This window comes from Glycine soja, chromosome 2, assembly GCF_004193775.1.
Source record: "Glycine soja cultivar W05 chromosome 2, ASM419377v2, whole genome shotgun sequence".
NCBI classification, from domain to species: domain Eukaryota; kingdom Viridiplantae; phylum Streptophyta; class Magnoliopsida; order Fabales; family Fabaceae; genus Glycine; species Glycine soja.
Genome location: NC_041003.1, coordinates 44,839,675 through 44,866,700, shown reverse-complemented (window position 1 = coordinate 44,866,700; position 27,026 = coordinate 44,839,675). Strand labels below are relative to the sequence as shown.

The 27,026-nt window shown below is 33.3% G+C and overlaps 1 protein-coding gene across 2 annotated transcripts; it reads left to right on the top strand.

Annotated features, from left to right (window-relative positions):
* Positions 1 to 1,534: 1,534 nt before the first annotated feature.
* LOC114397488 (ABC transporter B family member 25, mitochondrial-like) lies at positions 1,535 to 19,973 on the top strand. 2 transcript variants are annotated; one of them, XM_028359551.1, is made up of 21 exons: positions 1,535 to 2,069; positions 2,477 to 2,716; positions 2,811 to 2,985; positions 5,448 to 5,509; positions 5,857 to 5,900; positions 6,145 to 6,247; positions 6,462 to 6,569; positions 7,226 to 7,309; positions 7,399 to 7,459; positions 8,593 to 8,738; positions 8,988 to 9,104; positions 9,525 to 9,610; positions 11,328 to 11,416; positions 13,529 to 13,584; positions 14,295 to 14,375; positions 14,467 to 14,532; positions 14,619 to 14,711; positions 15,251 to 15,315; positions 18,653 to 18,788; positions 19,102 to 19,278; positions 19,471 to 19,973. In XM_028359551.1, the coding sequence occupies exons 1-20, from the start codon at positions 1,779 to 1,781 to the stop codon at positions 19,243 to 19,245; spliced, it is 2,247 nt and encodes a 748-aa protein (XP_028215352.1). In that variant the 5' UTR covers positions 1,535 to 1,778; the 3' UTR covers positions 19,246 to 19,278; positions 19,471 to 19,973. The 2 variants fall into 2 exon arrangements, with proteins under 2 accessions (XP_028215352.1, XP_028215344.1); XM_028359543.1 differs by having other exon boundaries at positions 19,102 to 19,720.
* The last annotated feature ends 7,053 nt before the right edge of the window (positions 19,974 to 27,026 follow it).

Below are 27,026 nucleotides of genomic sequence, written 5' to 3'. Positions count from 1 at the left end.
TAAATGTTTTAATTTCTTAATATTACTCCCTTTGGCATCGTCATCAGCCAAAATTGTCACTGCAAAAAGTTTTGCAACGACAATTGATATGTTGGCATAGAAAAGCAACAAGGACTGTTGGGATAAATATAATTTCCCCCAAAGATTGACATTGACCTTGTTGACAAAAGAAAAATCTTATCCCAAACAAAATCAAATGTCAGTATCATATGTCTCTTTGCAAACAACACAGAAAAATATTGCTGGCGAATTTGATTTTTTCTTGTAGTATATTATGCTTGACAGTTTTATTCTTAATAGTATACACTTTAATAATTTGTAATCTAATTTAATTTATTTGACCAAAAATTTGGTTAATATAAAATAATGTCTTGTATAGTAGTATCTAATGCTATTCTTTCTGTCAAAAAAATGTGATATTTTAGTTTTGTTAAAAAATCTCACCAAATTTGACTTGATTTGGAATCAATATTTATTGCGGTCTATTATGCTTGACATCTTTATTCTTAATAGTATACACTTCATTAAGTTGCAATTTAATTTAATTTATTTGACCAACATTTTTTTAACAATATTTGATCAACAATTTGAAAAAATCCCACTATATTTGATTGGTCCATCATTTAATTTTTATTTGGATTTTTGTGTTTACTGTCAAATATCTTTATTAAATAAGGACATGACACTTTTTTATTATTTTAAAATGTTTCATGACGTCTTTATTTTATTTTTTTACCTTCAGTGCAACATTGATTAATTTATGTTAACAAAGTGTTGACTTAATTTGTCCTCTGATTCAACTTTCATTGTTTCACAATTTATTTATTAATTTATAATTTAACTGTCGTCAAATCTCAATTGAACAGAAATGATTACATTAAAGTATTTTTAAAAAAATAAAAAACTACATTGGGATATTTAAAAATAAAAGACTACATTGGGACACTTATAATAAAATACCTTATTATAACTTTCAAAAATAAAAAACTTAATTGTAAATTTTAAATAAATAAAAAAACCAAATTCATAATTATGTAAAAAAATTATTATTCCATAACATACTTCTATCCATAGCACATCAACAATAACAAACATTCTAACATAACAAATAATAACATATATTTAAACAAAAGTCATTCCATTAAATATTAGTTAACAACTAACAAGGTTTAATTTAATATCTTTTTCTTCGATACTTAATTTAATATCTTCTAAAAATATAAATGTAAGAAGATCAAAATTGATATATATATATATATATATATATATATATATATATATATATATATATATTTAAAACATTTTGAATATATTTTTCAAAATCTCCAAAAACAAACTTGAAACATATCTTAAATTATCTATATAAAAAAATCTATCTTAAATATGAGAGAGTAAAAACATTTTTTTAATCTAAATCAAATTTAGGTAAACTAAAACCATATTTTAAAAATTCTCTCCATCGTTCTCAGAATTTAAACATAATCGAATTGTCTGTTTCATTTTTCCTTATATTCCACGAATGATGTGTGCATTAACTTCGTACCAAAAATCATCAACTTTGTATTGCTTTATTTTTTTTTTTTTTCTCTAAATCTTATTGCAATGTTTCCCCTCTCTCACTACCATCTAACATTCTTCAATTCCAATCCCACTAGGGTTTGTTTCTTCTAAGCTTCCCCAATCCGTCAAGCTTGTTAAAGTTCTCTGCTCTGCCTCAGACCCATTTGCAGAAGCGAAATCAAAACACAAAAAAGCTTCAAACTTGTGCAGAAAAAAAAATGCTCGCTGCTGCTGCTTCAGCTTCTCGGCACCTTCTTCAGCGTGATGCCACTAGCATCGGTGCTTGCAGTGGCAGTGGCAATAGAGTTCGTTCTCTTTTGACTGCTTCTGCCATCACCACAACCTACCCAATTCGCTTTAGAAAATGTTATGGAATCAGTTTCAATAATCCAAAGCACAGAACGTGCCCAAGTTTGTTTTTAGCTGTAAAGGGGTTCCTCTCTGATTCATCAAATTCTAATTCCCCACATGGCAGGGTTACCAGACCTTACTTACCAAACCCTGTTACTGTTAGTTCAATTGCCTAACTTTATATATATATATATATATATATATATATATATATATATATATATATATATATATATATATATATATATATATTTCAGACAACTGAAATGCTGTTTCTTAGGTGCTTTTGGTGATGTTCTCTAATTAGAATTGAAGTTTTGTCTCAATAATCTGTATAATGAAGGTTCATATTAAAGATTAATATAGGTTATTGAGGTGAAATAACATAGGTTACCAAGGTGAAACTCATTCTGATTGAAGAACAATACCGAAACAAACTCGAGAAATAGTATATAAGTTTTGTCCTTTTTATTTTTGGTTCTTTTGAATGAATGAATGCGTATGATTGGTTCAAATTCAATGGCTTTTTTGATGCTGAATGTGGTTGTGGAATTGTGTGGAACAGAGTTCTACTGTGGATGGGCGAGCATTGTTCTCCACTTCAACTAAAACTGATGATGGAAGTCAGAGCCAGAAGGCTGCTGCTTCTTCCACCATTGGTAAATCATCACCACCACCGCCCCCTGGTGGGCAAGCTGCTGATGTGAAGATCCTTCGCACGCTTGCCAGTTACTTGTGGATGAAAGATAATCTCGAGTTTCGGGTTCGGATTGTTGCTGCATTGGGTTTGCTTGTTGGGGCTAAGGTTAGTGGCCTGGTTGGTTATTGTTCATGGTTTGTGGTTAACTTGCTGATGCTGATCAGTGACCCTTGTTTGTGGTTGGACATGGTTTTTTCAGATTTTGAATGTTCAGGTGCCTTTCCTGTTCAAGCTTGCAGTTGATTCGTTGACAGCTGCCACAGGGAGTGTGGGTGCTCTTGCTTCGAATTCAAGTGGGTTGGCTTTTTTTGCAACCCCTGTGGCAGTTTTGATTGGATATGGGATTGCTCGGTCAGGAGCTTCTGCTTTCAATGGTATTTTTATACTTTTTTGTGTCTACTTGCTAAAGCTGGTTTACCTATGAGAGTGACATTGGCAGGCTTTGCAATTCTAAATTCTAATTCTTAGGCTTCTCAAACGAAACCACTCTTTAAGTTGTGACTCATGCTCGTTGGATTGGACCTATATTTATAGTGTTAATTGTAGAGAAGTAATTAGGCTAGGAGCAAGGATAAGATATATCCTTAAGAGCTGAAATGAACTGATCTAAAGCACAAAAACAAAAGAAACAGTGGTAACTAGGAGTAGAGCAGGGCTGCCCTATCCCTCTGCATATTGGACAAGGCAACACCATTATTAGAGAGAGCTTGGGAGCATATCCCTATCCCAAAGCAAATTGAAGGGAAATGGAACATCTATTTATGCCTCTTAAAGATGCTGATTTGTCAGCAAACTTATTATTAAGTATGATCTCACAAGAACTAAAAGTTCTCATTTGATAAGAATTGGGGCTTCCTAACTAATTAAGAATGACTTAAATGTCAAGATATGGGTTTAAAATACTTCAGAACATACTTCAAGCTCAATAATAGCGAAAGCACGGCTTACCCAAAAGACAAAAAAATGCTACAGAAATTACTGAAATATCTACTAATTAATAAAAGATTGTCCATAAGGGTTCCTATTTTTAAGTATGTCCAACCAGAGTTATGAAATTGAAATCGGACTGACTGGTTTGACCAATGGACCAGCTAGGTAATTTGGTCTGGTTGACATATTAGATTGGAAATGCATACAACCTGGTATAAACTGTTGGGACTCAGCAAGTTTCTAAAAAACTGTTGAACCAGTCAGGTGGTACAGACCGGATGAGTCAAATCTTTTTCTGTGAAAACCTAGTGCCACTGTTACTTGCTTTCAGATTAGATCAATTCATGGCTTTTTGCTTGTTCATTGCTGGTGCAGAGCCATCCATGCTCTTTCTGTTGTTATCATAGTTTACCTTGGCTGCCTTTCATATTTTGTCTGCCAAAGTTCATCCTTCATGATTCTTAAAATTTGGTTTTAGGGTCTAACTCAACCCCACAAAACTAGCTTGTAAGGTGAGGATTTCCCAAGTTTATAAACTCTATTTAAGCCATATCTCTACTTCTCTAATCGATGAGACTAAACACCATCGTTGAGGTTGCAATTAAGGCAGTCTCATAGAGGGCACAATTAAGGCGGGCTAGGAGTGATTGACCACAATTAAGGTGACTTTCCAACAATGATGTAGTGATTTAAGATGAGACAACGGGAGGAATTTAGAGGTGTAGAAGAATTGAACACTAAGTGAAGGGAGGTGTAGGTGTTGTATGAAGTGCTTATCACTAGGCCAAATGCTATAGCTAATAGAAAGGGTTCAACTTTATTTCCTTAAGGATGACTCTTAGAGCCATATCTAGTGAAAGGGGATGCACCCATTATAAGCATCATGGGATAAGATGTTAAGCTCATAAAATCTTAGGTGTGATTTTGACCAAATAAAATCAACAAAAGGGGGCCTAGAAAATGGAAGAAAGTGGTTCAAATTTCAAAAATTAATATTTAATATATTATACTTTTAATTTCCTTTAGTAGTGTGTGAATCATCGCATTCAAGCAGGATGGATGAAATGGAGAAAAGCATCGGGGGTGTTATGTGATGCAAAGGTACCGATCAAGCTAAAGGGAAAGTTTTATCGGACTGCGGTAAGACCGGCGATTTTGTACAGAACAGAATGTTGGGCGGTCAAGAGCCAACATGAGACTAAAGTAGGTGTAGCGGAGATGAGGATGTTGAGGTGGATGTGTGGTAAGACTCGACAGGATAAAATTAGAAACGGAGCTATTAGAGAGAGGGTTGGAGTAGCGCCTATTGTAGAGAAGATGGTGGAAAATAGACTTAGGTGGTTTGGGCATGTAGAGAGAAGACCGGTAGACTCTGTAGTGAGGAGAGTAGACCAGATGGAGAGAAGGCAAACAATTCGAGGCAGAGGAAGACCCAAAAAGACTATAAGAGAGGTTATCAAGAAGGATCTCGAACTTAATGATTTGGATAGAAGTATGGTACTTGATAGAACATTATGGCGGAAGTTGATCCATGTAGCCGACCCCACCTAGTGGGATAAGGCGTTGTTGTTGTTGTTGTTGTTGTAGTAGTGTGTCATTGCTCATTAGAGATGTGTGCTAGATGCTAGCTCCTTTCACGTGTTTAAGAGGGTTGGATTGACCAACTTTAGCAAAAAGCCAAAATTCATTTTTTTGCTATATTATTAGTAATTTTGTAGGAAATGCAAAATATTTATTGGTGAGTTTTCAAAATTTTCATTTTTGTTTTATAATCACAATAATTATTATATAAATAATATTTATATACCTGGTTTAACAGTTTGAGCATGTTTCTTTGAAAAAAGGCTTGTTTTTTCATGATTCATTCCAATAATTTTTATTTATTGGATGCAACTACTTGTGGCAGAACTGCGGACTGCTGTATTTGCTAAGGTTGCACTGCGAACAATTCGATTAGTATCAAGGAAGGTATGCATGCTGCTTTCATGGTTTCGGTACATCTAATAATGATAAGTAATTTTAGTTCATCTATTTGTATTTTGCAATAATAGATTGAATTTATTATGGATTTAGTTTATCTAAAATGATAGTGAGAAAGTAATAGCGCATCCCTGCTTGTTTTAAAGTGTGTTAATTTTATGAGGTACTTTAATTTAAATCAAGGGTAGATACTCTCTTACTTCACATTTTTTCACTCTAGGGGAGTCAAATCCCTCTTTTAAACAGCTTCATCCCCAGTCTTTTTTCAAAATCACACTTTAGTTGGCTTTATGATGTTAAAATACTCAATTTACAATACTATCTGACTGTTGTAGGTCTTCTCACATTTGCATGACCTTGACCTTCGGTATCATCTAAGGTATGTGTTGTAATATAATTAGTAGGATTTATTCCTACTATTAGGCTTGTGTGAATTGTGTTTTTCCTGCACTTAAGAACGCCAACATTCACTATTGAAAAGTGATTTAAATGTGAATGTTATTAACTAAACCATCAAAGTCACAAGATAATCATCTCTATTTATGCTTCTCTTTTTCTTCATTTTGAGTGTTTGTCTATTGTTTAATTGTTTACCCCTATCACCTAGTTATTGTTTTTTCCAGCCGAGAAACTGGTGCATTAAGTAGAATAATTGATCGTGGTAGTCGTGGAATAAATTTCATTCTCTCCTCTATGGTGTTCAATGTAGTACCCACCATATTAGAGGTACGTCTCAGTTACTCCCTTGTTGCTTATGTATTCCCCAAATGTTGCTCACTATTAAACATGGAATATATTTAGCAGGAATTGCATTTTTGGTTGTGGATTCTTGTTGTCTTTGATTTTTTTTTTAATGATCTTTGAAATTTATTTTGTCATCCCAACTCTTGCTTCCTTTTTTTTTGAACTACTTCAGCAGATTTAACATGTATCCATCCAGATATCTATGGTAGCAGGTATATTGGCCTACAAATTTGGAGCTCCCTTTGCGCTGATTACTTCCTTATCTGTTGCTGCCTATGTTACTTTTACACTGACTATCACACAGGTATCATGCCTTGAACCGATCTAATATTGTTAAGCTTGGAATAGTTTGGTACTCCCTTCTATTAATTCTTGGTCTTGCTATATATGTTAATGACATTGTAGCAGCTTTGTACATCATTTCACATCTTATACTTTCATATATTTGAATTGTGGAGGTTAAATGGTCAGGATCCTTGTGTGCAAAATTATCACTTTTCTTTTTTCTTTTGTTCCTCCTTTTTTTGGATAAGAGGAATGGGATTGGTTTCTACAAATTAAAATTAGGGAAACCTAGAAGGAACATTATACACCAAAAAAATGTGAATTGCCAAATCTTTCCCTCAACCAGCTATTGAGCCAAAGAAGCCTTCTTAAAATTATGAACCGTATGATCCAAAAAATAGTACTTGATACTAGCCTGGGTTGCAGATTACCATAAAAATTTAACCCCCTTACTACCAAAATCACTTGTTGACTTAATAAACCACATTTAGTAATTTTTTATTATTTTTTATTGTATGAAATAAAGTTTCAGTTTTCACTTCTCAGTAACAAATATTTTGTTATTGGCCAACTAATGAGTTGGTAGGATAAATAGATTTTTGTGTGATATAGTGGATTTGTTGAAAAATCAGTCAATTATAGTATTCATTTACTCATGTTTTCTGGTTTTTTCAGTGGAGGACTAAATTCAGGAAAGCCATGAATAAGGCAGATAATGATGCTAGTACAAGGGTTATTGATTCACTTATTAATTATGAGGTGAGCATTTTAGTCATTAATGCCAGTTTTTTAATGCTATCTTCCTTTTCGTGTTTTTGTTACCACTGTTTTTTTTTCTTGATTTGCAGACTGTGAAATATTTTAATAATGAAGTTTATGAAGCTGATAACTATGACAAGTACCTAAAGAGTAAGTTATTGATTATTCTTCTCAAATTGGGTGTGCAAACTGCAAAATGACACTAGTTATTTTGTATGTTCTAATTGCACATTTATTGTTCTAGGAATGAAAATATCTTGCTATCAAGCAATAATTAGATCTCTCCCGCTAACAAAAAAACTAACAAACTAACAATTCATGTTTTCCGAAAAAAAGAGAGGCAATAATTAGATACTAGTATCTGTAGATTCTGTACAATTTGGTTTATCTTCTAAAATAAATTTTAGTAATGCTGTGTTGGCTATTTTTGTCTTATGAGAAATAGGTATTAGTTTTTTTTATTGTGTCTTCAATTTTCTTGTGTTAGTAAGTTGAATTTCACTGTTAGGAAAAATGCAAGTCCTACATTGGCTGGGGTAACCCTCACCTTATAAGTCGGTTTTGTAGGGTTGAGTTAGGCCCTAACCCAAATTATAAGATTTGCTATATATGCATTGCCTTCAAATAATTTTCCTTCTGGTGAAGATAAATTAGTTAGTCAGTTAAAAAAATACATTCTGAAACCAAGCTTTACTTATTGTCTGGTCTCATTTTTGGCATGCATAGGTGAATTCACTGTGTTCATGACTTCATGTGTGTTACATTTTCTTTTAATGAAATTTGGGACTTAATTTTGGATAAGAAGCATATAATGTATTTAAGACTTAAATTTGTTGATTGAATTGGAGGAAAGGAAGGGCAACACTTTTTATGGTACTCATCCAATGGATTTTGGAGGGTTTTTGCTGTTGGGCATGTGGAGAGATTAGCTAGCTTTGCTTATTTCTATCACAGAAGTAGGCTTGTTCATGCAAAACACCAAGATGCATTGATGGGTTATGAAATTAAAGATAAATATTAAATATATGCTAGTTGCAACCACATATTATGCGGTGGTGTTCTGAATTGCAGCAGCTTCTGTGTTATTCCTTTGCTTCTCTGTTAATGAGGATTTCTTTTATTCCTTTTATTCATTTTACGATTTCTTCTTAATTCTTATCTTTAATGCCTTATCAGAAAAATGGAAAATATTGGCAGCTTCTCTAATTTATTATGCTTTCTCTTAATTCTTTTTCAAAATTGATGTTGCTTGTTCTGCTGTGGCTTGTAATATCATTGTTTAGGGTATGAGGATGCTGCTCTGAAAACCCAACGCAGTCTTGCTTTGTTGAACTTTGGTCAAAATGTTATATTTAGTACCGCTCTTTCATCAGCAATGGTGCTTTGCTCTCATGGAATCATGGATGGCACGATGACTGTTGGTGATTTGGTAAAGTTTTGTCAAATTTAATTCCATTTTTAGGGTCAGGTAGCTTTGCTTCATTGAAATTTAAAGTTTTTATTTGGTCCTCAATGTTTGGGTTTTGCTTTTACATAAATAGCATTCCTTATCCTTCCATTTCTTTGTAATTATCTTCTCTTTGTCATAATGATTTTTTTTCTTAAAATAATTAAATAAAATTATTCAATCTATATTTAATAATTATTACCTGGATTATAATCTAAATTCAATATGCAGGTAATGGTGAATGGACTACTCTTCCAACTATCTCTTCCACTCAATTTCCTTGGTAGTGTTTATCGTGAGACTATTCAGAGTCTAGTTGACATGAAGTCCATGTTTCAGCTACTTGAGGTATCTTCCCTGTGGAATTTTAATGAATTACCTTGCAGTTAATTTTATATGTGCATTGTTGATTATGAAATATGAATTTTCTTTCTTTTACTTCAGTATGTACCATACAAAATATGGATTGCTAGAATTTTTGGGCAGCATGGATAATTCTGTAGTTTCTTCTTATTTCAGTTAATATAATTTATTCCTAATTGCTAGGTGGTTGTTTATTTCTTTCTATTGATGAATTTTCTACATTCTTGCGAGCTTCATGGAGTAATTGCAAACATGTTCTGTGTTACTTTGTTCATAACATCTGTATTGTTGTCTTCATTTATTCATAGATATGCTGTCTAGGTATGTCATGTTTACCAGTAACTTTCTCTACCTTCCTGATTCTGTGATACTGTTTCTTTGCTTTTTCTATAATCATTATTACAGGAAAGAGCAGACATTAGGGATAAAGAAAATGCAAAGCCTCTGAGATTTAACGGGGGAAGAATCCAATTTGAGAATGTACATTTTAGGTGCGTGATGCCTCTTTACTACATAATGTGTTATTACCATTCCTATAGATGGACTTTTGGCTAATATATGGTGATATTATTAGAGATAGATTAATGCAGCAGAAAATTAAGGGCACAAATTTATGTCTGATGGCCTGCAACCATCATGTGTTTTGATTTATCTCCATATTTGTTCTTAATGAGCCAGTTAAAGAACAGTTTTAAGTGATATCTATAAATATTATACCATTCCTTTTCTTAGTATTTGTGTGTTGTCTTGCTCGTGTTGTTTGACATTTTCCATCTTCCTGGTTTGTTTTTTCATGGTCCAAGTCTAATTAACCTAAAAGCTAAGCTCAGGAGCTGTTATATCTCTAACATACACCCTCATGCAAACCCATATGGGCTTGAAGTGTTGGCAGTGAACAAGCCACCACTATATTATGACAAATGCAGGTAGCAAAGGTCAAACACTTGCCTACTTGATCCCAGAGACTATAATATCAAGGACCAACTTTCTTTTAGGTAGAGAGAGTGAGAGACATGAATGATATTCTCATAAACATCTAAGGATGATAAGAAATCCTCTAAAACAGAAAAGGTCATACGAGAAAAGAATCTTTAAAAGTCATAGCAGTGGATGTGATAGAATCATGTATACAGATATAGCCACGAGAAGATCACCTAAGTCATAAAAAAATGATTCAATTATTTAAGGAGTGTAGGGGCAGAGACACCTTTAAAGATGGCATTCCACTCCAACAGATTTTTTTTTATTAGCTCACTCCAACCAGATATACCAAAGGGCTACATAAACTGCATAGTGTAAAAAAAACAATTATAGCTAATTATAAACTGCTCTAGTGTAAAAGGACACCCTTTACCCAACCCTAAACAAATGTTCTATAACTTCCTGCCTTACAGGTGATCATAGGTTAAGTTGGTTTGTGTTGATTGGGTTAGACAGAGGGAGTTTGTTTTTATCAACCTAGACTAACTTAACCCAGTTATAGTTGGGTTTTATCAATTCAAGTGATTTGACTGACATTTTTTTATTCTTTTCAAAGAAATTCCAACAAAGCAATGTTGTTTTATGTTAAAAAATTAAATAATAAAATAATATTATTCTATATTTAAATTTTATACAACAATAACTTTATCTCACTAGGTGAGGTTGACTACATAGATTAGACGACGCCATTGGGCCCAATAAAAAACTATATTATTAGGGATTTTATTCACCATGAGATATCTTTTTAATTATGTCTTCCAATGTCCCCTTTGGTCTCACCCTACCTCTTTTTATAGGGTTAAAAACTATATAATATACTCTTCTCATCAATGCCTCCAATGGCCTTCCTTGCATATGTCCAAACTTCTTTAACTGATTTTTTTGTCATGTTCTCCTTGATAGGTGCCACATCAATTTCTCATACAATCATTTTTTCTTACTTGTAACTATGGATTTTATGCTTCATACCTACATATCCATTTTTTTTAGAATACAAAATAATTGAAAAACTACTGGCACCTGCTGGTTCATATAATAATCAATAACTTTAGTAATTAGTTAAATCTTGCTTGCTAACAAGTTACAGAGTAGGTGGCATGGAAATTTGTATTTAATAAAATATAACATTTGCACCTCTATTAGAAAGTTAGCATGCTGATCAAATATATCTTTTGAACTTTGGCTAATATTCAAGTGATTGTATGTTTATGCTTGCTATCTCTTCAGTTACCTCACAGAGAGAAAGATACTAGATGGAATATCATTTGTTGTGCCAGCTGGTAAAAGTGTTGCAATTGTTGGGACTAGTGGAAGTGGTAAGGTTCTGCTTGATAATTCTTTATTTTCTTAAATTGTTTTACATGCGAAGTTGTCCTTAGAAAATTTTTCCTGCTGCCTATTGCTGGAGAGGAATAATGGAATTTCCTATGATAGATTTTTTCTCTTCATCACTATTTTGCAATTGGTTTTCACCAAGGCAATTGAGAATGGATGAGAGTGGCAGCTATCATGCTGCCATGCTCCACTCCTTAATACACAATGCAAAGTGTTTCATGTTTTGCAATGTGAAATGCACCACAGTGCCAGGGTGCAGCTCAAGTAGCAGTTGCTATTACAACATTCAGACAAAAGCAATTGATCATCTGGCTGCTGCAGAGATCCTTCTGGTGTCTGTATTGATTGTGGAACTAATTGTTTATTGAATCAGATCCTGAAGTTCCCATTGCTGGCCCTACTCTAAACACCATAGTGCCCATTTGGAATTAAAGCACTGCATGTCTTCCATACCATAACTAGATAGAGATTTAGGATGTGTTTGTTTAATTAAGCATTGCAAGAGCATAAGTTTCTTGATAACTGTATCATATATGCTCTCATTTTTCTCTCTAAGCTTTTAGCTTTCTGTTGTTAGTCAAGTGTCAGTTACACAGTTATAATTGACATCTCTCCTTGAAGAGCTTCTACATTGTATATAGGGGTTGTAACAGTCTAACAGAGGCTCATCAGTTTTGTACATTTTCACATTTTCAATAAAGTTTCAGTTCAGAATTCTCTCTTTAAATTACTTCAATAAGCATTTATTCAATCGGCCCATATCACATGAGCCATATTTTAACCGTGAAACTTTTCGGAAAAAGCTGAGAAGAGCTTATTTTGATAAGTTACACAAAGAAGCTTATCAAAAGAAGCTAAAAGTAGAAGCTTATGAGAGTCATAGGCTATTTTTATAAGTTCAAATAGGCTCCCCATAAGCTCTTCCAAATGCTTTCTTAATATAAAACCATTTATGTGTCTTCACTTTATAGCTTAAGCTTTTCGGGTTGTAGTTCATGAGAGGATATCAAAGCCTCTATGGCCAACTTGTCTAGAGTTCAATTCTTGCTGCCCACACTCTTATAAAAAAAATTGAATTACTATACAAGGTAGGTGGACTTGTGCATTATCCTCGCTAAGGTTCTTGTGTGAGGGGGTGTTGGAGATGAAATATAAAACAATTTGTATGTCTTCACCTAATAATTAAGCTTTTGGATTGCTAGTGATACAACTAATTTTTCAAACACATCCTACCATTGGTACTTACTTCTATTTTCACTTCAATGTAGTTTCCAGTTGCAGTGTTAAATATCCCAACTATTTATAATTACCATTTCCTTTCCTACATTTAGTATCCTTAGGATTTAGTCCATGTATGCTATTCCTTTCCAACCAACATTAGTGGTGTGTTCAAAATCAGAATATAATATTCTGTATTTATTGTAATAATAGTGGTTTATAGGCATGTAATATCTGATTCAGAGGAAACAAAATATCCTCTATTTATGTATAATTAATGTAATGAGCTTATAAACTTGCATCTGTTGTGTATTCAAACACACGTTATTCAGCGAAATCATGTCTCTGTTTTCTCTCTCTTAACCTGGTATTCAAAGCCTGGCGGGCATTCCTCGAAATCCAGAACTGTGACTGCCCCCACTGTCCCTGGAGACAAATTTTTTTGGCCAACCATGTGCTTCCCCGGTTTGCCCTCCACTCGCCGCTTGTTTCCGGCGGAAGATCTTTCTAGTTGCCGCAGTCTGCCATTGCGTCTGGCCTTTTCAACAATCACCAGTTGTTCTAGTTCTAGTATATGATCACAATTTGTTTATGATTGACAGTTCAGTGCCTTTTGTCTTTAACTTTTGGCTGTTAGTTTTACTTAATCACAACCATAGCCACTAGCTAGTTGGGTAAACCGACTTTAGTACCTGAAGTTTAATATTCGTTAATATTTAGTACCTGTATGGTATACCGACTTCGACAACATGAAATGCTTCACTATTCAAATTTAAATACGGTTTTCTGTTGTATTTTCTGGCTTTTGAACATTCTCTGCTCTATAATAATACATGTTCATCTCTGACATGTTTCAATTTTGTATTTCTTGACAGGAAAATCAACCATTCTTAGATTGCTGTTCAGATTCTTCGATCCTCATTTTGGAAGTGTAAGATATGAATCAATTGATTTACTCTGCAGTGAGTTTAACCTATATTGCTATGATATATATGACACGTGGTGTCATCATGTCTCATTTAGACTGAGATGCATGATTTTTAATACCTGTGCTATACGGCCCTACAGGTGTCTTTATAGACTTCAATAATGAATAAACTATATAAATTGAAATTAATTTGGTTATTTATCTATGGGTACATGGTAAGTAATGAATTGAAGCTATCTGTTCTGTTGGTTGTGATTGATGAACTTATATTCCATTATAATGTAAAGAACACTATTGCAGCATAATCCAAGATTAGCATGGTTCAGTTTACAAGTCAATGATCCTTGGCATGGAATTTATGTTAAAAAAAATGCATAACCTGGACACCAGATGTTGCATCTATCTACTGGGACTTAATGCATGAAATGTGAATTCATCAGACTCTTGCCATTGTTTATCTTAAACTTTTTTCCTTTGTGGAACATTGTTTTCTGATGAATTTGTAGCCAGTAATAGTGGGTACTACTGATCACTTCTTGCAAGCAGATTGTATTTATCATTAAGGCTTTCGATAGAGCCAATGGCATTTTTTGATCCATCATCTATAAAGCTGTGCCCCCTAAGTAACTAGTATAAAGCTTGGTTGTTGTCTTTTATCATAAGTTTGCTATTTCTTTTCTCTCACATTCTCATTTGTGACTTGTACTTTACAGATAAAGATAGATGATCAAGATATTCGGGAGGTAACCTTTGAGAGTTTGCGGAAGTCCATTGGTGTTGTTCCACAAGATACTGTAAGTTGAACAAAGCGCCTATCTCCATGATCTCATGTCATTTCATGTGCCAGATCTTGCAATTTGTGAAAACCTGAATGATTGTGGACAGGTACTTTTCAATGATACAATATTTCATAACATTCACTATGGTCGGCTTTCTGCAACGGAAGAGGAGGTAACATCTGTAATGTTGTACCTCTGCTTGCTTCTTGGCAATTTCCGTTGTTAGGTTCCAAGTTTTTTGTAACTATATGCATACAGGTCTATGAAGCTGCTCAGCAAGCAGCAATTCATAACACTATCATGAAGTTTCCCGATAAATATTCAACTGTTGTGGGAGAGCGAGGGCTAAAGGTGATAGAAATTCCCCATTCATTTTAAATATGTTTCTCAGCATTATGTTTTTAGCTGATTATTTGTTCAGGGTAAGAAGGGGTATGGGATTGCAAATCTCAACTCGCTGGATGAGACACCCGCAATTTAGATGTATTGAGAAAATCCAATGTTATTTACTTATATAATGACACGACAAATTAATTTAAAACTGACCTAAATGCAGTGTGTAAAGAAATTAGAAAAAAAGTCCTTAAAGTGGGTGTAGGGTGTTGCCTTTGTGGCTAAATTAAAATGATGATTTTCTCCTCTTTTTGACTATAGTAAAACAAAAACACTACACTCGGATTTTTGTTAAAATAAAGATGTATATAGGGGAATCCTCTTCCTTAGTAGAATAGATTTTTGTAAAGACACATGGTAAGTGATGTCTACCTTGGGAAATACAATTCTGGGTTCTCTTACATAATGAGTTTATTTTTTTTTTTCAAATGTAATGATGAAAATAAAAGTTTGCACTGACAAACTATTAAATTTTAAGTGAATGGCTTTTTTAACAGTTAAGTGGTGGTGAGAAGCAACGTGTTGCCCTGGCTCGTGCATTCTTAAAAGCACCTGCAATACTGTGAGTATTCTAATCATATTATGTCCTTGAAACCTTTTGTTGTGTGTAGCATTGTATTTTTAAATTTACCAAGTTCTGGCTGAAAATGAATAAGAGGGTCTCTATGGACTGATAAAAGAATTTAATGAATTTGGCTACTTTCTTCCCAAAGATGGAATCAAATAATTCTGTTTTGCCTTGTTTTTTTGGTTTGTTTTCTGTTTTGGACGATCTTATCCCCACCTTAGTTGTATTTATCATTTATTCTTCTATTGGATTTTTTTTCCTATTTCTTTTCTATTGAAAAATTAGAAAGCTACCCTCATCTTTTTCAGTGGATCAGATTTTGGTTTGTCAGATAGAGGTTAAGGGCACAAGATCCATTTATTTTCTGATCACCTTTAGGGTAGGTTTGGTTGAGTGGAAGAGAATGAAATTGAGAATAAATATTTGAATTGAAGTAGTGTATGAAAATTTAAGACCCATACAAAATTTTAAAAATTTCTACATAACCAAATTGCCACTGCGCTAAAGGTGATTCCCATTCCTTTACATTTATAGTATTATGCCATATCTGGTACACGTAAGGACTGAGGAGGATATAGAATAAGAGTAGATTAACTTATTAGGGAGGCTTCTTTATTTATCTTTCTAATAGTCTCGATTTTAAATTTCTCACATTTAATTCATTTTCAATTCTTTAACATTTATTAAAAACCCAAAAAATTAGTATAATCATAATCTTTTTCATTTAACAATATCAAAACACAAATCTCATAAAAATATAAAAAATTGGGTTATTTCTCATAATGTTTCATCAAGATGATGATGCATTAAAACATGCAAAAAGGCTCTATTAAGCTGCATGTTGTAGATTTACCAATCTTTACCAAGTCTGAAGGGTCCTCACTCCTCAAATTAGTTACATATGGTGCATATGATTTATACGCTCTAACTTGAGTGTTGGATATTTAGAGATACTATATCATGGGTTTTTTTGTCATGGCCTATTCTAGCACGTTAATATGTACCCAAAGTAATTAGGATATGCTTCATTATGGTAATTAGGATATTTATAATAATTTATTATATTTATTACCCATAGTATATAATAATATGCTTCATTGTGTAACTGACACGGATTCAATTATGTCTCTTATTTTCTCATTCTTTCAATTCTAATTATTTATTAGATAGGTATAGGTATTCTATCCTATTACTGTGCTCATGTTTTTGAGAAATCGGGTGTCCACTAACATGTCATTCTTAAATTCTCTTATTTTAAATTTAAATTTTTTTTACTAAATTATGCTTATCTCCTTAAAATTTTGACCATTCTTGATTAAATCTAATGGTCAATATTTATTCCTCATTCTCACATAAAAGAAATTCTCACTAGATAACTCTCTCTCTCTCACACACACATGCATGAGAAAGGATCAAGTTACTTTAAAATTAACTTTAAAATAGTTACTTTCCATCTTCACCTTTTAAAAGTAACAATTCTAAGGAGTAACTCATCTTTGACCGTTAGATTTAAAGAAAATGAAGGATATTAGAGATTTTTTTAGAGTTACTCTTGAAGTGACATGATCCTCCTCTCTCTCTTTATATATATACATGATCCTACTAAATTAATTTTGCATATCTTCCTTATAATTTTTAAACATTTTTCTTCTAATTTATATTTTTTTAGATTCGATCTTAATTTAGAATATCAATGCTATACAGTAGATACTTGCTAATGGCATAAGGTGTACTTACTAGGTCTACATATTATATTGTTCATATCCATCTTCCTATGTGTTTTGTCCTTGTCCTATCTCATGTACCGAATGTGGTTCTTTCCCCCCTAGTAATTTATTATTCTTTTATCAAGTAAATAAAGAAATGAAATAAAGGAAAACCATTACACTCGTGAAATTCATAAAATAATTTAAATTTGAATAAGTAAAAAAGGAAAAACAAAAAACCTTATTGAAGATAATTTGAATAATAAATGCATAGTTGCATACATTAAATATTGTGTTAAATGCATACAAATTATTTTGGGACATTGAAAAGCTAAAATGATAATTATTTTGGGATAAATTTTTTCTTCTTACACAACAATTATTATGGGATAGAGGGAGCATATTTAATGAATATAATAATATATTATTTAATATTTATATAAATACTATATTAATACGAGGATAGATCAACTTACTCAAAGAGTAACTCTTTTAGAGTTACTCCCCATCCTCACCGTTCATTTCCTAACCATTAGATTTCAAGAAAATGAATGGTGAGGATGAGGACTCTTGGATAAGTTGATTCCTCCTCTATTGATATAGTGTGTGCATTATTAATTCATTTTTATATATTATATTTAAGGCTTAAATATATTTTTGGTCCCTTAAATTTAAATTTGCTTATTTTAGTCGCTCAATTTAAAATGATGTTCTTTTTAGTCCCTCATGCGATAAAAAATTGCCACAAATTGTGCATCTAAAAAATGAGGTAATTATACTTCTAATTCATAACTGTTGAGGAAATTTCCTCAAGGAAACTGCATGTGGATATCCAAAGAGGCCAAAAGAGATATCCTAACAGGTCTAAGGATGCACTTAAAAAAATAGAAAAATTAGAGAAAGGGTATAATCTTAATCTTATTAGCCTCTTGTGTTATTTTAGGAGCTCAAATTCTGTAACCTGAGTTGCATATGAATACGGATACAAGTCTGGTATTGAAACAGGGTATGGAAAAATTTCTAAAATCTATGGTACTGGTACAACAGGATGTTACATTTTCTTCGTACCCCATTGCCCAGAGGCTCTTCGCTATGCGAAGGTATGGGGGAGGGATGTTGTACGCAGCCTTACCCTTGCATATGCAAAGAGGCTGTTTCCGGATTCGAACCCATGACCAACAAGTCACCAAGGCACAACAGGATGTTACATATTAAAATAAATTAACATAAAGAATAAAGCAACCGAATAATAAGATAAACACAATTTTCATAATGTTCAATTACATTAAATTAAGCAAATATATTTGAATGCGCAGGTTTTTAAGAGACACTAGTAATTTGAAGTGACACTTGTCCAATTTCATGTACAAGGGGATGATGAAAATATGAAATTGTGACTTAACTTATTACTTGAGTTTTACTGTTTATAATAATATTGTGATGTGTTATCTGATTAAAATTATAAATTAGTTTGGTAAATAACCTATAGTTCTGCTGAGATATTGTTCTAAGCCTTTGTGGTCATGCTGCATTGCTAATCTAACAATCTATTCTAAATTCTAAATAAGATGTATTTTTCCACTCTTCAATCATGGATGATCCCTCTTGTTCTGTGTTGCCCTTAGATTGTGCGATGAAGCTACTAGTGCTCTTGACAGCACAACAGAAGCAGAAATTTTAAGTGCGTTAAATTCAGTAGCAAATAATCGGACTTCCATATTCATTGCTCACAGGCTTACCACTGCAATGCAGTGTGACGAGGTAAATTATATCTATCTAGTTTTATGTAGTTCCTAGTTTTATGTATACCTGTTATAATAAATTTTATGTAAGTTTACATAGATAGCTCCAGAACACAGTTTCTATTTTTGTTTTTAATAGTAATTTATATGTTGGAGTTAGACACATCTTTACAGTAAGCCAAGACACTATCAAAAAAGCACATTTCATAACAGTAGATTTATGATAACCCCAAAAGAAAATCCATCCTTACAATAACAGTATGTTTTACTTGGTATGTATTCTCTTTTGACAATACATTATTTACATTAAAGATTATTTTGCCAATGTTCAGATCATTGTTTTGGAAAATGGGAAGGTGATTGAGCAAGGACCCCATGAAGTGCTCTTGTCAAAAGCAGGAAGATATGCACAGCTGTGGGGACAGCAAAATAACAGTGTTGATGCAGTTGATACAGCCATCAAGCTGGGAGCATAAAAATGATAGAAACCTTGTTATCCCTTCCTCTTGGTGAGAGAAAAAAAAATGCATAATACAATGTTAATAGCCATGATTACAATTTTGAAGTTTAGTGATTCCTAGCTAGTTGTAAGCTTTCTTTAGTCTGTATATTATTACACATCTCTTATTGTTAGCTAAGACCAATTAATGCATAGATCCTATGCCGGGTCATGCAGTTTGATACATTCTTTGTAACCACAGATATAAGTTCTAAGCCATGAAGAATGAGGCTTGATGAGCTTTCTGCAGACAGCAACCGTTTGTATTATTGGAATTCAATTATAGATTGTGGGGTATGTATTGTTGCATAAACTAAGGCACTTTTAACTAACTAGAAGTGCTTTCTTGTAGATGAAGTTATTGCCTGACCTGCAACAGGATCAGCTTTTGGTGTTGTTGATTTTTTCATCATGAAAGAGAGGTGTAATTCAATAATCCAATTCTAGAACTAGATCTTTGTTTTTCTTTTCTTTTTTAGTAATTATGCTTAATGGAAGTGTGTTTTTAAGCAATTAATAATGCTTTTCTGCACAAGTGATTTGTCCAATGGGATAATTTTTTTTAACAATGCTTGTGAAAACCTAAGTGTTAGTGATAGTCTGTTAGAGAGTGAGGATTGGTGTAAGGGAGACTTGAGCTTCATGAGAGAAAGTGTCTAGTGTTGTAAATGTGGCATTGTAAATTTTGATATTTTTCACTTATAATCTTGGTCTTTATTCTTCGTAGGGTTAGTTTTTATTTTTGTTTTCACTTTGATAACTTTTAATCCCAACTATCAAGTACCTAATTGTCTATAAGGCTATTAGAAAGAGTTGTAATATAGTTTATATTTTAAATTTATACATTAAATAGTGTATGTACGGGTGAGATGGGTAACAGCGTCCATACGTGTAATAATTCTCAATAGTTTTTCGAGTAAATATCCATATCTAGACCTAGACACGTTTAATGGGTAATTTCTTGTCTTATTGTTATTTTTCTTACCGATATTGGCTAAATTGAATCTAATCACCATCCTTAACATATTATCACCCTTTCATTTTTAGAGAAGTCAAATTCAAGTTAACACCCCGGAAATTAATCTCAAAACAATTTCTTATGTTATGTTTGGTTGAAGGAGAAGAAGAGAAATAGAAAAGTAATTGTGTGGGTTTCATGTGAGTTTTATACCTTTTATATTTTACTTTAATTTAAATATATATTTTATTTTCATCAATTTTATTTCTCTCCTTTAAATCAAACACATTATAAGAGAATATTTTGTAGATAAAAAAATCTAAGACAAACTTCCCAACTTAATGAGAATTTACAACATCATTAACCAAGATTTTGAGATCTATGAACAAAATGCTATTTAATGGCTTTAAACTTTCAATACCTTTATCTATTTTCCTAGTTTAGTACACTTAATTGCAATATAATTTTGAATAATGACTTTGTTGTATTGCCCCGTCTCATTTTAAATGAATTAAATAAAGTCTTTTGTCTAATGAGTAAGTTTTATGTTTGACTTATTTCATAACTTTTTTGAAATGTTGAGAAAAATAATATTTTTTTGTTAAAATATTGATCAAAATTTACGATTCACATTACTTTGAACATGTTTAAATGCTAAGAATCACCCTAATTAATTTCACCATAGAAGATTTTAAGTTTAAATAGAGGTAGATGCGACTTGTTCTTTCAGTAGGGAAAAAAATACTTTATAAAAGCATGGAGTGTTGTCTTCATTTCTTTGTCATATTAAAGAGTTTTGTGTGTCTTAGCTTTCTTCTAGTTGTCTTGCTGATGCGTTAGGCATCTCTTTTATTAGATAGATTTGATTCTCTATGGTCTTTTATTTCATTCACTGATAAAATGAAAAATTAAGGGTTTTGCTTCTTCTTGTCTATCTCAACCTTCTTCCAATTGTCCTTTTGATGCTTTTTGCTAGATAGTCGTTATTTTGCTTTTCTGTTGTCTTTTATTTCATTCACTAATAAAAAAAGTTCAAGGTTTTACTTTTTTGTTTTCTTGTCCGCCTCTTCTAGCTGTCTCTCTGATGCTCTAGACATCTCTTTTGTTAAATAGTTGGTTTGCTTCTCTATTCTCTTTTATTTCATTTCATTCACGGATAAAATAAAGAGGTCCACTTTAGGGTTTTGCCGTGAAGGCACCATTGAGCGTGGAGGTTGACCAGTATTTTTCATCATTTTTTTCCTATACATCTTTTTGTGAGTGAAATTGTAACTTGTGATTGCTCGATTTACTCAAATGTTATTTATAATCTTCTCGGTGCAAATGCTCTTAATTTTTTTAAAAAATATTTTTTTATTTACAAGATTTGATTGTTTTATAACGCTAGATCTACTCTCAAAATTATTCAATTTTTTATGACATTTGACAATAACTTTTTTTCTCATTAAAATTTTGGTTGGATTCATATGTTATCTATTGTGCAACAATTGATGCTATTCTCACCATTTTGTTTTTGCTTTTTGCATCACTCATAATTTTTTTTACAAAAATACCCTTTATGGAAATTAGCTTTTGTTGTGTATGATTGGGAAGTGAAAACTAGTTTTGCTTGTGTATCTAGACAAGATGCACAACAAAAACTATTTTTTGTAAATTTGGGGTGTGTTGTATTTTGGAAAACATTAACCCCTAGGCGTTCCTCCCCCTTGTTAAAATCGTTTCACAATAAACTTTTTGTCATTAAAATTTTGGTCGGACTTGTCTGTTGTTTCTTGTACAACAGATTATTTTATTTTTAAATTTATGCATAAACTTTTTTTTTTGGTTGTATATCTTATCAGGTGGTCCACTAGTAGGATGGAATTAAGACACCCCATTAAGAGATGCAAGGAAGAAAATAAAAAATATATTTAATTATGTTGTATTAATTTTTAGAACATGCTATAAAAAAAACTTTTTAGAATATTTTTTTGTCATTTATTATTACTTAATAAGGTCGTCTGAAAACTGTATATGATGACATTTTTTATAAATGCTTGAAGCGTTTCCTCTCTCTGATATATATATATATATATATATATATATATATATATATATATATATATATATATATATATATATATATATATATATATATATATATATATATATATATATATATATAATTTAAACATGCACATAAAGCTATAAGAAACGTGTCTTTTTAAAATCTAATGCTAGATATAGATTGTATGATAAGAGAATGGTGTACATAGTATTACGACATGCCCTAATTAGTTTTTATATATGATCTGAATTAATAAATAATTGTGTTTGTAAATGAATCAGAGAATTCAGAGAGGAGAAGGGAAAATAAAAGAGAAGAAGGAGTCAGCCAACCCTGCTGAAAAGAGAAACAAGGGAAAAGTAAAAGAATACATTTAGATGATGAGTTGAAATTCCTAATCGAATTTCACTCTGAATCCGATGATGACAAAAATGAGGAGGCATATGTGACAACAAGTGGAGGAAAGAGAACTAATCATCACAAAACTCCCAAGAGAGTGATGTCATCAACTACCGTTTCCTTTGTTTATCATTATAAAATAAAATATATTAAAAATATTATAGTTTATCAAAATAACTTATCAATTATATATTTCATATTTATTCATATTTAAGTAAAAAAAATATAAATCATAGAATAAATAACCTACCTCTAAAGAAAAAGATCTCACAAAAGATTGCAACTCGAAAAGGTTACTAAATATTGTTAGGGCAATTGGACGACCTTTAGAAGAGTACATATTAAATAAAATAGCGCAGGGGATATGGAGTGAGTTGAAATTTTTGCACCACATAAAACTGTAATAAAATCTATATGGTGAGCAGAAGACACCTTAACCATTGTTGTTTCACCATTTTTTAATAATAATAATAATAAAATAGTGTTATCATTATCACCACACCATTGATAGATCATACTATTATATTTTGCAAAAATAAACCATTCCATAAAATATCTTGAAGCTGACATATAAAAAAATAATATATAAACAAGAAATATTGGATTGGATATTCTATATTTTCTATGTTTGTATTAAGTTGAATTAAGTTGAGAAACCCAATAGGAAGATGTGACGGGAAGATGCCTGCGCTGACTAAAAGCTGAAGTGTTTGATAATGGTGATCACAGACAACCCGAAAGATGACGGGACAGGAAAGAAAGAAAAGGTAATAAAATAAGAGTGAGAAAAACAGTGCGTGTGAGAAACCAAAATTAGATGTACTTATGATTTTAATTAGTAATTAAATCTCGTCATTCTATTTTTATATAAGAATCACTATTTAATCCTCAACAAAAAAATGAAAATATTGAACTTTTAAGTATTCAAGTTGAATAATCAATGCTGCAGTTTTACCAGAGAATATTAATGCGAGTGGACAAAACTACATACAGAGGAGGAGCAACCATTGTTTTTATTTTATTAATTAATTAATTTATTTAATAACTTTCTCTTTCATTTTACTGATCGTGCAGAGGAAACGAAACGGTGGAAGTAGCAGTACTTCAAGAGCAAACGGTAAGCCTTGTTAATTATTTCACACATGCATGTATATTTTATTGGTATGTCATTAAATGTGATTTTTCCTGAGTAGTGATAAATTAATGCATATAACTAAATATCACTAGAAAAGAGATTATATACTGAACATTTGCTTTTGTTGGTACCATATCAACAATATGGTGCAGCGGTGCAACTATGAATTTACACTAAGAATATGATGTATCACATATTAACAATATGGTGCATGTCTATAACTATATACATTGTACCGTGCAGTGTTATCTCCGAACATTGTGCCAGAAAGCAATGACAATCAAAATGTCTCTGATCTCCCTCAAAGGTGAAAATCATATTAATATATTATTTCTTTCTTTAATGGCTAGATTATGGTTTAACAACATTAAACCTCTAAGGGTTCTTTCCAAATGATTAATAAGTGGTTGCTTAATTATGCAGGGACGACCCGAATGAGCCACATGCCGAGCCAGATAATCCTGAAGTAATTTCTTTTTGCCTTTTGAAGATCTATAGTATCTTATCTTTATTTGATTATTGAGCGTTGCTATTAATGCTAGATATTTTTTTTATTTCAAAGCTCGAGGCTTCTTATGCAATCTTGGAACAGTTGACCAAGGTTTCAATCAAATATCATCTCCTTCCCTTTACTACCTTCCAATTTTTTTCACCTCGTTCTTCATATGTATGAATGTTTTAGGAAAAATATATTGTTCATTTTAAACACTAGAGACTTGATATTACTCAGGAATAAACTCCAAATTTTATCCTGTATTGAATAACAAATAATCCGAGTCTTTAACTTGAGAAAGTTAACCAATATGTGTGTGTGTGTTAATAATGAAAAGATAGTGAAAATTAAGAAGAAATTAAAATAAAGTCACATGCAGCTTCCAGATGGAAAAATTATTTTATTTGAACATTTCTTATACATTCTTTTATTTGAACATTCTTGTACATATTTCATACTAGTATTAATTTGGACATTTCTTTTAACTTATTGATAGGTGCTGCAGGTTACTCAAAACTCTGCAGACCTCACTCACACAAGAAAGGAATTGGGTCAGGGAAGAGAAGAGAGAGAAGGAAAGGCAAATTCTTGTATATTATTGATTCACTGGTTATTTACATAGATATATAATGTCCTGTGCTAACAGAATTTGTGAAATTCCTAATTCTAGAATCCTCCAATAACGGTATGGATAGGAATGTCTCCACCCTTGCAGACCAAGCACGATCCAGTGAATCTTGGTGCCAGCTCAGCATTCATTTCTCAACAAAATCACCAAGATACGCAGGCCTGATGACCCTTCTCTTGGTTCTTTCCTCATGCACCCCTGTTTTAGCTATGTTTACTCTTGTTTCTGATTCTGCTTCTTGTGCCTTTGTTTGAGCTTCTGTTATTGCTTCTGGTTTGCTATCATCCTTTGGCCCTTGAAGGATCACCTTGTCCTCAAGGTGAAAGTCAGCACGAAGCCCATCCCAATTTTCCCAGGAGGTCTCATCGGGAGACAAACCTTGCCACTGAACCAATACTTCCCAAGTTGAATCATCCTTTCCCGCAGCACGTCTATAATCCAATATTGCTAACGGAGCAATCAGTGGTTGATCATTGAGGAAATTGGCAGGTAATTGTGCTAGTGGGGCAGATTCAGGTGGACCATGAAAAGGCTTCAGTAATGAGCAGTGGAAAACCGAATGTATACGGGCTTCAGGTGGAAGTTGTAGGCGGTAGGCAACGGGCCCAATACGTTCGAGGATCTTAAACGGCCCATAAAAGCGTTTAGCAAATTTGCCGGAAAATGTCTGAGCACCGCGAGCTGTCTTTTGTCGGCGGGGACGCAATTTAAGAAGAACCCAGTCCCCTGGTTGGTATGTGACTTCTCTCCGGTGGGCGTCAGCAGTGAGCTTCATAGTGGCTTGTGCCTTGAGCAGCTTCTTGCGGATGCAATTAAAGGTCTCGTCTCTGTTAGTCAACAGGGCATCAACAACATCAAGAGAGGAAGAACCCGCCAAGTAATCAGGGAAATTAAATGGTTTGCGGCCGAAGGTTATCTCAAATGGGGTTGAGCCGGTGCCGATATTCCACGAGGAGTTGTGAGACCACTCCACCCAAGGTAATAATTTGCCCCAAACGCCCGGCCGCCGGTGGACGAAAGCTCTGAAATATTGCTCAATAATGCGGTTCATGACCTCGGTTTGCCCATCAGTCTGGGGATGGTAGGCCGAGCTCATGCGTAAATGAGTGCCACTTAAACGAAAAAGGTCCTGCCAGAAAGAGCTAATGAACAAAGGATCCCGGTCGGAAACCAGACTCCGGGGAATGCCGTGGAGTTTAACGACTATGTCAATGAATAACGAGGCTACCATATGAGCTGTATGAGCCGTTGGAAGGGTCCCCAGATGAATACCCTTTGAAAAACGGTCCACAACGACCAATAGAACAGTCTTGCCGTGATATGGTGGTAACCCTGTAATGAAATCAAGTGAGAGGTCCTCCCAAGGACGCGACAGCACCGGCAAAGGGCATAAGAGGCCAGACATACGTTTTGTTTCATACTTAGTGCATTGACAGTCCACGCACTTAGCTACGAATTGAGTCACGTCCTGACGAAGCCCTGTCCACGTGAAATTCTCCGACAAGCGAGCAATTGTTTTAGCTACCCCCATGTGACCTCCTGTTGGGGTGGCATGATATTCCACCAGCAGTGAAGAAATGATGGGCAAGTCCCTTGGTAACCAAATGCGACCCTGCTTCAGAATAAGACCATTGGCGATTGTAAACTCCGATTGGGTGTCCGGAGAGGTGGAAATAGTCTCACGTTGCTTGCAATACTCAGGATGAGTGTCCAATTGATGTCGTAACTCCTCCACAAAAGTAAGGCAGGGCACTGATAAAAGGAATAAGGACGAAGGTGTTTCCGGCAACCGTGACAAAGCATCAGCGGCATGATTGTGAATGCCGAAGCGATGCTTAATCTGGTAATCGTAACCCATCAATCGGGCTAGATAAGTGTGTTGTTCAGGGGTCTGAATGACTTGGTTCAGAAGCTCCTTGAGGCTTTGATGATCCGTAATAATCGTGAAACGATGGCCCAAAAGATATTGGTGCCATTTCTTTACGGCAGATGTAATGGCACATAACTCTCGAACATAAGTGGAGGCTCTGAGAAGTTTCTTGCTGAAGGGCTTGCTAAAATAGGCAATAAGATGGTTGTTCTGGGAGAGAATTGCCCC

Bases quoted from the DNA above. Each gene is read 5' to 3' on its own strand.
- LOC114397488 (XM_028359551.1), top strand. From the start codon at position 1,779: ATGCTCGCTGCTGCTGCTTCAGCTTCTCGGCACCTTCTTCAGCGTGAT. The intron at 2,717-2,810 runs GTTAGTGGCCTG...TGGTTTTTTCAG, and splicing joins GTTTGCTTGTTGGGGCTAAG to ATTTTGAATGTTCAGGTGCC. The intron at 13,585-14,294 runs GTAAGATATGAA...TGTACTTTACAG, and splicing joins TCGATCCTCATTTTGGAAGT to ATAAAGATAGATGATCAAGA.